The sequence below is a fragment of the Barbatula barbatula genome (assembly GCF_947034865.1).
Source record: "Barbatula barbatula genome assembly, chromosome: 2".
Classification (NCBI taxonomy): domain Eukaryota; kingdom Metazoa; phylum Chordata; class Actinopteri; order Cypriniformes; family Nemacheilidae; genus Barbatula; species Barbatula barbatula.
In genome coordinates, this window is record NC_136767.1 from 7,557,757 (window position 1) to 7,569,807 (window position 12,051).

At 39.4% G+C, this 12,051-nt stretch overlaps 1 protein-coding gene across 1 annotated transcript in view; it reads right to left on the reverse strand.

The window, feature by feature from the left end:
• Positions 1-7,189: 7,189 nt before the first annotated feature.
• The window catches only part of hmgcra (3-hydroxy-3-methylglutaryl-CoA reductase a), a 28,693-nt gene continuing 23,831 nt past the window's right edge, over positions 7,190-12,051 (reverse strand). The window contains exons 15-20 of the mRNA XM_079480216.1: positions 11,194-11,299; positions 10,912-11,082; positions 8,620-8,760; positions 8,346-8,504; positions 8,097-8,251; positions 7,190-7,983 (exon numbers count right to left, since the gene is read on the reverse strand). Of these exons, the coding sequence (XP_079336342.1) occupies positions 7,932-7,983; positions 8,097-8,251; positions 8,346-8,504; positions 8,620-8,760; positions 10,912-11,082; positions 11,194-11,299 (784 nt within the window). The 3' untranslated portion in view covers positions 7,190-7,931. The remainder of the gene's footprint in view (positions 7,984-8,096; positions 8,252-8,345; positions 8,505-8,619; positions 8,761-10,911; positions 11,083-11,193; positions 11,300-12,051) is intronic.

A 12,051-nucleotide genomic window follows, 5' to 3' on the forward strand; every position in this document is an offset into this window, starting at 1 on the left:
GGCAGAATCATGACAGTTGTAGCTGTAATCAAAGTCTCAGAAAGACAGGTAATGTAGATTTGATCCAAACAGTAGATGTTTCAACTGTTCCGTTTTAGACATTATGCTACGTATGTTGATATGTCCTCCGAACAATCCTTTCGGTTTTGTCAATGGATTCCATAGGACCGACGCATGGTTTACTGACTGAAATAGTTTCATCTGGCTGTGTTTTGAAACAACTATAGTCTGCATAGCGTTTAATTTACCACTGTCATTTGCTGGCTTAAGCGTGTGTAGTGCCAGGCGATTACCTTGTTCTAATGTAGATCGTTGTTGTAGATCCATCAGCCCTGGATTCACTTGAATATCCCCGCATTAAATGTAGAATAATGCAGAGAAAATTTGTACGTCCCCGGTAGACTGTTGATTGAGCCATACTCCGTGCTGTCGACTTGTGTTGCTCATTTGGAGCATTCGCACGCCCATCATCAAGAACATTGGAGAAGATGGCATACTGGCTCCATGAGTCAAGGGGTATAGCAGGCCTAGGTGTACCACATGCTGGTGAAATTGATATATAACTGGCAGCAGTCCCACTCCCACACATTTGCATAGTGATGATCGTCGTCAGGCAGAGCGATACAATAAGCACATTTAACGCCTTGGCTTTGATTGACTTTGATGGCCAAGATATCCAGGTTTTAGGGGCAGATCTTGGATCGGGCGGTTTTTCAGATGTCTTTAGAAAAACAAGAGCATCAGCACCTGCCAAGCTGCTACCCACTGCCGTCATCTTAAATCTGTGTCTCTGTGCACCCGTTTCAGCGCTTTGGGGTTTTTCCATGTGGAATTCTCTGATTTTCTCCACCCAGAGATACAGAATGTTCTCTCCTAAATGTAGAGTTCCTCTAAACTGTTTGATAAGGTAATTCGGTCCTGTCCTCTGAGCCAGGCAGCATTTATTTGATACATTGAAGGCGCCGAGCTTCTTTACAGTGAACAGCTGTAATATCCACTAACGCTTCAAAGACCAGGGTGGAACATGTTAATAGAGACAATGTAACGCTCAGGATTCGCCAACCCAAAAAACAGTGCAGAACAAGAATTGAACAATTACAAAGTCAAAAAGTTGGATGTAAAATAGACAGTTATGGGTGCGTTAATTGGTAACCTACCTCCATGCCAGATGCAGAGACCTTAGAATCTCTTGAAATGAAGAGAAAGGTTGTTTTAGAAAAGTTTCAATCTGAAGGTCTGCTGAATTGACCACGGAGCATGCACACACACACAAACACACACATAACAATAAAACAAGCCCAGCTGCGCAGTTAAATGAAAAGTAAGCAACCGCGAAGTTTCCTGCTCTTTTCACACAATGTCAGCCAGTTAAAATCTTTGAACCACTGATATTGAATTGTGTAATGAGATCCATAAAAGGGAAGGAAGGAGGCGGGAACCGGCGAACCTTTAACAAACTTTAATCAAAAATCGAAAATGATGTCGGTATTAAGGAAATAGCTTTGAAATGACTTAGATCTTATTTATGCGACCGTTTTCAATATGTAGCAATAAACAATGAGGTATATTTTTATATAAATAAAGCTGACTATTAAACCTCAAAGCGACGATGTCACCGATCACTATCTGATAACATGTACACTGTGCACTGCAGGAATCAGCCGTTTAACTCGTTATTGACAGGGTAGAACAATTACCATGTCTACTAAAGATAGTTTCGCAAAGAGCTTGGCAGATCTGACTCCTTTAATAACCATACCATTAAATACAAAATCTCTTGATGACATGACCATCACATTGGGCACTATTTTCTCTAATACATTAGAAGCTGTCGCACCTATGAAGTAAAAAAAGATTAATGAGAAAAACATAGCACCACCCGCACCTTAAAAGAGAAACACGTAAAATGGTGTGCAAATGGAAACAAACCAAACAAGAGTTCTTTAAATTCGCATGGAAAGAGAGTGCAAACTGTTTAAAAAGGCACTAAAAGCAGCAAAGGCTGAGCACCTCTGTAACCTGATAGAAAGGAACAAAAACAATCCAAGGTTTATATTTGCAAAATAAACTTGGACCCCAACCAACTAGAAAACTATAGACCGATTTCAAATCTCGCTTACCTGTCAAAAATACTAGAAAAAGTAGTGTTCAGACCGCATCATAGTTCTGAAACTGCACTACTTATTATAGCATCAGATCCAATCCACTCCTAGTCCTGCTTGACCTTAGTTCAGCATTCGTTACTGTACACCAGTCCTTCTCAAAATCACCATGAATATGATGATAAGCATATGAAGAGTTGATTTGCAAAAACAGATGTTCAAACAATGTTTAGTTGTGCATTCAAATTAATATCAATGAAACCTCAATTTGGTTCTTTTGAATAAGTAATAATGTAAAATACAGCTAACTAACTCAATAACACACAATTAAAACATGATTTAAAAAAATGTAAACAGAATTATCCGTTTTTCAAATGAACTCTTCATAAAGAGTTGATTTGTTATTTAAAGTTATTTAAAGTTGTTTTTAATGTTTATTAAAAGCTAGTTTTGTAATAACAATTGTATCGGACCTTTGACATTGAGGAGAATTCAGATTCGGACATTTGAATGTAAACTTTGAGAACCTCTGCTGTAAACCATAACGTACTTCTAGATCGCTTGCACAATTACACTGGTATTAAGGGACAGGCAGTACAATGGTTCAGATCTTACTTATCAGACAGACATCAATTTGTCCATTTAAATCGGGAATCATCAAATCTAGCGCAATTAAATTATGGATTACCTCAGGGATCGGTTCCAGGACACTTGCTATTCTCCGTATACATGCTGCCCCTTGGAAAATTTATTAAAAAACATGGAATTACTTTCCACTGCTATGCAGATGATTCCCAGCAATATATCTTATCAAGACCAGATGATTCCTCCCAGCTATCCAAATTGGCAGAGTGCATCGATGATATAAAACATTGGATGACTTGTAATTTCCTTCTTTTAAATTATAATAATTACTTATTGCACAGTGGTAACAAGGCATGATGGATCCATGTTCTCATTCTGTTTACGCCAACATTTTTCCAGTCTTCAACTGTCCAATTTTAGTGAGCTTGTGCAAATTGTAGCCTCTTTTTCCTCTTTGTAGTGGAGATGAGGTGGTACCCGGTGAGATCTTCTGCTGTTGTAGCCCATCCGCCTCAATGTTGTGCATGTTGTGGCTTCACAAATGCTTTGCTGCCTACCTCAGTTGTAACGAGTGGATATTTCAGTCAAAGCTGCTCTTCCATCAGCTTGAATCAGTCGGCTCATTCTCCTCTGACCTCTAGCATCAACAAGGCATTTTGGCCCACAGGACTGCCGCATACTGGATGTTTTTCCCTTTTCATACCATTCTTTGTAAACCCTAGAAATGGTTGCATGTGAAAATCCCAGTAACAGAGCAGATTGTGAAATACTCAGACCGGCCCGTCTGGCACCAACAACCATGCCACGCTCAAAATTGCTTAAATCAGCTTTCTCTCCCATTCTGACATTCAGTTTGCAGTTCAGGAGATTGTCTTGAAGAGGACCACACCCCTAAATGCATTGAAGCAACTGCCATGTGATTGGTTGATTAGATAATTGCATTAATGAGAAATTGAACAGGTGTTCCTAATAATCCTTTAGGTGAGTGTAAACACCATGTACTGTGTTTGACCTTTTTTGTGTTTTTCGGTTTCTTATTTTCCATGTAAAGCTGCTTTGGAACAATGCACATTGTGAAAAGCGCAATATAAATAAAATTGAATTGAAGACCAGGCAAAGCATCCAAGTGATTAAATGGCATAAAATAAATGATTAATTTAACATTTAAATACATAAGCTGAATTGTTAATGGTCCCGCGTCCATCGACAAAATGAAATCATATTTTGAACACTGGGAATTTAGAGCAGACCTAGTTCCAAGTTTAGGCACTTTAGTTTTTAATGTTGAGATAAATGGCCTATTTGAACAACACAGATGTTGTTAAGGTGGCTGTATGCTTACTAATGAACGATCTTGTGTATGCAAATGATTTGCTCCAAGTAGTGCTGGCTGCCAATAGTCACTTAATATATTTTAAATATGAGGTCAAAAATTATGTGCAATACAATTAAAAAGTGTTGCCATGAAATGTAGGGCAAAAAAGGATGGGGACCTGAATTTTTCATATAGTTTTTCTGCGTATATTTCAATGACATACTCTAAATATATAAATCTTTTTGAATAAAGTCTTGTGAATTTAACTGTAGCAATTGATTACAACTGCTTATGAGGTTCTTTTATTCAGTACATAATTGTTAGTTGACCACATTATAAAGCCGATATTCAAATGTTCTACCTGTAATAACAAATGAGAAATCAATTTTACATTCAGTATTCATCAACACTTACGGTGTAATTCCACGTAGCTGTAAAGGACCATAATCGGCACGATAAATATTACATCCATTCTGAAGTGAAAACACGTTTTAATAAATAGGCTCCAGTCCTGGGTGGTCGATCATATATGCGGTCATCTGCTCAAGCTCTTGCATCTGTCTTTTCACCTTTAGTGGGAAACAACACGTAAAGTAAGTGCCCAGTCAACACGTTGATGTCAGAGTGATCTCACATTGATGTCACCATGAGGTTTCAGAATACTCCCGATGAGGTCAAAATGTAACCTCACATCAAACTTACAGGTGCTCAAACTGTGATCTTACTATTGTACTGTAAGCTTAGAGGTTTAGATGTGACTGTTAAGTACGTGATAGAACAACATTGAAAACGTAGTATAACTAGTAACACTAAATTATACCTGTTCGACCTCCATGCAGCATTTATTTTATGGCTCTGTAGGCATTTTACTGCAATTCCCACACAAGCTCCTGCACAGCGATTTATGCATTATCATGACGGACCATGCTAATGCTTATCGATCACCTAAATACTGTAAATTTCATAATAACTGCATAATTCCAACTAACCATTCGGAACCGGCCTGGTTTATTCTTAAGGTTGTGACTTCTTCTTGTGTCTATCCATCAGTATCAGACTTCGGTTCGTTCATATAGGGCTGAACACCACTAGCAAATACTGACATTTTTAAATTGGTTATTTAAATTGGGACCGCAACACCAGTACGCATCAGCACGTGTTCCAGAAATTCCGCCCTCTTCTGGAGAGGGGACTGAGACAAAAAGCTCTTTAACATTTAAAGAGATATAAGCAAAATCTGTGCATTTTTACACACACTAGAAATTGTTGAAAATGCTTTATCTCTACCTTTTCTGTGTACCTTACGCACACAGCCATTTGTTCCTCTTTAAATCTGCATGCTTCGTCCAATAGAACAGCAAAAAAGTAATTCCCTTGTAATGCTGTGGATTATCTTGTATTTTACTAAACGAGCAGTTATTTCTTAAAATTAATTTATTTTGTGTGTCGGGACTCGTTTGATTGAACAGGGCATTTAATCGGTCAAGCATACCAGTTGCACAGCTCCAAAAAGTTCCCACGATTTGCAGAAGTTTCTCCCTCATCGTGCCTTCTAAGTGAAAGTCCTTGTTTTAATAAATAGAGCAATATATCAACAATGGTTGCTGCATATTCCCTATTGGCCTGCACCGTGGTGTTGTGAGATTCACCTAACAGTGCAGCAACGGAACCAGTAGCTTTGGTTTGCTCAAAGCAGTGCTGAATTGGAATGGATTGGCTATGTATTGTATATTATTTCTAGTTTTTTGCATTCTTTTACAGTATTTTAGGTTTTACCAGATAGTATCACAAAATTAAGTTCTCGTCTTAAATATGTAAATACACTCATCGAAAGGTGCCAAACCACTTCCAGAGCTGGCAAGGGCTCTACAGCCAGATCCGCGGCAGTTACATTGAGTGAGAATTGGGCCCAGTGCTTTACGTCACAACAAAACACGTAGTTGCGGCAGCCAGGTTCTGGCCACAGCTGGTCCGGAGCGTACACCCCAATGATGATTCTGAGCCGCAGGCACTGAAGGGCTTCTGGGGCTCAGGCCGATTGCTATCGGGGTATTACTCCAACTACTTCTACTCCATGTGTTTCTCTGCACAGAGCCCAGGCTTCGAGAACACGACCAGCCGAAATGAAATTCGCTCTTGAACCGGCACACCCCTGAAGAAAGGCGCAAGCCAGGACCAGACATTGACCTCTCCCCCACCGCCACCTCCGGTCTTCGAGATCCTAATCAAGAACCATGTTCACCTTGCAGATGAGCAAACTATGTCTCAAAGATGTAAATGCAGACGTCAAATAGACGTAAGCCAGATGGATGTGTGCTATCAGGGTATTCATACAACAACAGTAGGAGGGATTTTATTCTAAACGGACACAACTTCATAGATGTGCGTCATTCTGAAGTGCTAGAGCCCCACACACCTAACGCAACACTGTGGAATATGTTTACAGGAGAGAGTTGCCATTGTGTCATCTATAAACGCTTAAATAATATAGCATTTTAGCGCAGTTGTAGTCAACACCGTTGTGAACCCAAAAATGTACAGGTGAGTTTGGTAATAAAATGCAATTGTCTCTTTCCTAAGTAACCGAACTGCATGTGAATGAAAACATTAAGGACTCCAATACAGGACTGACTACTGCTGCTGTGCATGTGACAATGAACATCTTAGCATATATGTATCAGGGGTTGAACAACCTTAAGATTTTTTGAGGTTGACTATTATTTGATAAAAGTCACATTGACGTCGACTAGTCGATGACATCATTAATAAATAAAATAAGAGCTAGGAAATGTTTAGCAGCAAGATTTGATGGGTGTGGGCAGAAAGACACAAATGGCGGGACTCCCTCAAAATAGCCTCTAAATATATAGTCTCTAAATACGAATAAACTGATTTTCATCTATTGCACAAGAGCAATAAAACTATTTTATAGCGTGAGGTCGATGGTAGCGGGGCTATGCAGTAAAAGAGCAGCAGGGGGCTCTCTATAGCAGCCAGAAGTGTACCAACCAAACTTCCCTGACATTTACAAGTCAACTGAAAGTGTCCTGTGCACTAATAGATGAAACAATAGAAAGTTTGTGTCGAGTTTGTTTGTGAGAACAACCTCAATATATTAATTGGCCTAATGCAGCAGACGCTTTATTATAGCGGACTAACACATGCAGCACCTCAGTGACACAGCAGCCAATATGAGAAACATTTTTATTAATTCAGTTTCTTTCATGTTTTATAAAACGGGAAACAAGTACAAAAATAGCCTATAATATTAAAAGATCTGTGTGTAGAAGCTAGCGCACTGAAACATAAGGCTTTGCCTGTGAGTTTTCACGACATCAGAACAAAGTGTGAATGTTGCGGAAGAAAACAGAATTAGATAACATCAATTATTGCCGAGAGTGTGACAGACTCCCGCTGAACTGGGTGGAAATTCTTGGAACAATCAGCTGTCTTCTTAAAGGTACAGTGTCAAAAAAAAATCACATGACCTGCGACTAGTTGCCATCAAGCTTTAAATGTCAAGCCAGAGCATTAACGTTGACTAGTTCCCCTATGTATCGATAAAAATGGGTATGCTCTGAACCCCACATACTTTTAAAACCTTTGATCTAAGATTCGGTTTGCTCTGATAACAAATCAAGCTGGATTTCTGGAATCAGAAATCTAATAGAGATATTATTCTTCATTGATGCTATTGGCTTTAAACCTTGAAACCAGTGATTTTATCCTTTACATTAAAATTTTAAACATGAATAACATTATAAACGTGTACGCAAAGGCAATTCTTTTGTGGAAAAGTGGACACAAGAAGAGAGTAAGTCTGTATTATTTTATGTCCTTGAAAACAGATTTTGTTTAAATATTTTGTGCCTTGAAGGTAAGATTCTCTGTCTTTATGGCCTCTATGCAATTTTGTAGTTGGTGCATGCTCAGGATGGCTGTTGGCACATTCCTGAAGCTTCTTGCAAATTCACTTTTGATCTGTAACCAAAAGAAAAATTTATTATGCAGGTCTCTCCAGATGATCGTTTAGGTTACAAAACAGTTATATAGATTTATGCATTTCTTTTAATTGTGTATAGTAAACTTTTTACCTATTGTGAGTCATGTGACTTTTGACCAGGTGTCCAGCTGCGAGTGCAGACATAAGTGATAGCTCTCCCGCAAGTACGGTAGCACACACAATCTTGGCAAGCTGACGGGCATTATCACCTGGGCACTCCTGACTGGCACCCATTACACCTAACATCTGGACACAGAAGTGAAAACAATACTACTTTATCAACTTTATGTCCTAAAATCTTTCGGAAGCCACTGACTCTTTGACAATGCGGTATAAATACCTGTAAACAGGCCTGCTGGGGAGGAAGGTTAGTGCCCCCACCAACAGTGCCAAGCTCAATAGAGGGCATAGTACAGCTGATATAAAGATCCTCCCCTGTGGACCCTGAGGATTCCATTAAAGTGATGCAGTTGGAGCTGCCTACTGTCTGAGCCAGGTCCTTTAAAAGTAAGAGATGTTTTATTAAGTTGTTTAACAGCATAGACACTGTTAAATTATTTTAAGTCAAGACTAATACAAACAACAATATTGTTTTTTATCTGAACATTTATTACCTGTCCACAAGCAACATAGATGGCAGCTACAATGTTGGCAGCGTGAGCATTAAAACCCCCGATGCTTCCAGCCATAGCCGATCCAACCAAATTTTTGTTGATGTTGACATCTATCAAAGCATTGGTTGCTGTCTTTAAAACCTAAATCAAAAGACACTCATGTAAGACTGTCCAAAAGTATAAGAGAAACAATGTATAATTAAAAGAAATTAGCATTTTAGCTTCAGAAGTATTATTAAATGTAAACAAATACAACACCTACAGACAATTAACGATTAGATATTGTAGTGAACAGCAGACCAAAGAAGGGGTCCAGCTCATGACAGGGCCCCTCTCTAGCTGCTGCAGAGGAGGGTTTGCTCCAATAAAGGTAGCTTGAGTTCCCTTTCTGTCAGTCTCTCGACGTTGTGTCGGGACAGAATAGGGTTGAGAACCTACCATCTCTGATTGTACTTTTTTAAAAGGCCAATTAACCCATGCATGCGTGTATAAAAGGAAGATAGGCTGCCCATTTATTCACCTTTTGTATTCGGAACCAACCAGGCATTGATTTATGCTGAGTGACTTTCATCTCTTGACATTATACTGATCTACGATGCGGAGCAGCGGACCTGTTCTCTTCGTGTGCGACTTCGCCTAGGGAATTTTGGTAGTGGACCGAAGTATCTAAAAGAGCCGGGTGGAGCGTCTCATATACCAAGCCCACTATAGGTAGAATTATCCCTTACGAGGTGATCCCCTTTGCCCGAGCTGGTGCTCCTAGCGTACTGACACACCCTTGGGTTGTCCCGTCTGATGTTTTTCTCACTCTTCGGTTCCCCGTTTGGTGAACCTGTGACATCCCCTCGGTTGACTTCCACCTCTTCTGTGCACCCCTCGGTTGGGGCACCGCACTACTATTCCCATGAGATCTCCCCACTGGTGAGACCGTCTAAGTATTTCTACGTATTACATCCCTATGGCAGGATGTGGTCTCCGTTGCGTACCCATTCTAGTGAGGGAGTAGAGATACCCAGTGTCCCTTACAGTGCCGGCCGGCTATCTCGTCTTTAGAGTAGGAAGGCCCCCGCCTGTGACGGCCGATGTTAAGAGCCTGTCTTTGTTGAACTCACAATTTGACACCCTTACTCCACTCCACTGGAGTTCGGGACATGGCTCAGCACCTTGGCATTTCATATAGTGACCCCATTCTGTGTCAACATAACGTTGAGAGACCAACAGAAAGGTGTTGCCGTCCACTGCAGCTAATGGGAGATGCCTCTCAGGTTTCTCAGCACATAAGGTGAATGAATTGGCATACCATTTTCTTTTTATATCAGTATGCACAGGGCAGAGACTGGCATGCCATGCCATTCACCAAGTTCATTGGCCATTTAAAAGTACAATCAGAGATGATAGGTTCTCAAGTTTAAACCCCAGTCTGTCTGGACACAACGTCTTGTTCCCTCCATCAGGGAATAGTCACTTACAAACTGTGCAAAAAACAGTTGCCAGAAAACTCCAAATCATGGCTCTGTCAGTCTAATCTTTACAACCATTGTACATTTTGACATAAACAGTGCTAAGATTGTGTGTTCTACTGAAGAACAATGAAGGAAGACGGTTATTCGGGCCCAATCTCATTTAAACATTGGATCATATAACAATATTTCACAGATAATACGCTATTCAAATTATACAAAGGGCAATTGGATGTATTCCACTAGACGGTTTTCATAGACTTGATTGGATTGGACTCACAGTCATTATATCAAGGTATGAAGTCCTGTTTTTATTCAGCATTTTGTTAGTTGTACTGTCGCATAACCTTTTCACAGAGAGCATATACTGCCACCAAACCTTTATACATTTGAATGTATAGTTTGTTACACACAAGAACACAAGGTAGCATTACCTAAACTCACAACCCCTCTAGTCTCCTGTGTGTGGCATGCTACACAATAGGAGCCCTGTGTAAAGATTAATTAAAGACTACGTAAAAGCCACAATATGTAAATTTGGACCACTAGATGGTGCACGTTCCAAATAAAAAAAAGGCTAAGCTGGGGGACATGTCACCACCATTTCACCATCCAGAGGCATATGGAGATCGCCCATCATGTTCACGGACGAGGTAATGAATACATTTTATTTTATGTTATCGTAATTAATTCGCTTGCAAGAAACGTGAAATGGTTAGCCCGCAAATGATTTTGGACTTTGTCAATTGATTTGGTATCGTTTCATAACAAAATTCTTCCATATTTAATTGATACCCTGTGTGAAGACAATTTTTGAGATGAGATTCTATACCTCTTTGATGACTTTGGCTGGAATGATAGTCTCACACACCACAGACTTGCCCCTGCCTTCAATCCAGTTAATGGCGGCACTTTTCTTGTCAGTACAATAGTTTCCACTAATGGCAAGGACATGCACCTCTGGAAATTTCTCTTTCAGCCTGGCAAGAGCCTGTTCTGTGCCCTGTTATTCAAACATTACAGAAACATTTCTGAATTAGGTATTAATAAAAAATTACTCATGACTGGTGTTTCACAGTATTTTCATTTTTATCTTAAATGTAATTCACCATACTTTTGAGACCATGTTCATCCCCATTGCATCTCCAGTTCTGGACTGAAATCGAATGTACAGGTTGCGACTTGCAAGACCAATCAGAAGCTTCTCTAATCGGGCAAATCTACACAAACAATAAACATATATGTTAAATAATCATAATGTTAAAACAGTAAAATTACATTTACAATCAGAAGAATAGCACTAAATGTTGAGACCCAGTCACAGAAATTAATAAATGTAATAACTAAAACAAGACGGTTTACAGCTTGATACAGCTGCATGCTATAATTTTCTGTAACAGTTTCCACTTGCGAGCATACATGCTTCACATTTGTGCCATTCTACAACCCCTCCTGTAGCGTGTCTAGAAAGAAATGTTCTCTATATCATTTTTTCAGTCGTTTATTAGGGCCCGAGCACTAAGGTGCAGGGCCCAATTGTTTTTCTAATGTTTCTTCTCGTTCCAATACCTACAAAATAGTCTTTGGAGCTAAGCTCAGTCAGTTAGTTTAGTTCCTTTATTAGGAAGGTTATTTTACAGGACATTCCCTAATGGTTATTATTTTGCAACCAGAAAATAATGTTCCCAGAATGATGCAGTGTTTAACCCTTAGCATTCCACTGTACCACCCATCCTATAAATGCCACCATAAAATAGTGAAACATATGACTGAAACGCAATTAATGGTACAAGTTGTCAGAACTTGTAGATGTCTGTGCCATTTGCAGACATGAAATAAATTAGGATCAAAGTAAAACGTGTTAAAATGACAAAACAAATGTTGTAAATGCAAAATCAATAGATAAACACATTAAACTAGGCTATAAGCTACATGAAATTACAATCATAAATCCATCTCTTTGTATTTCTTG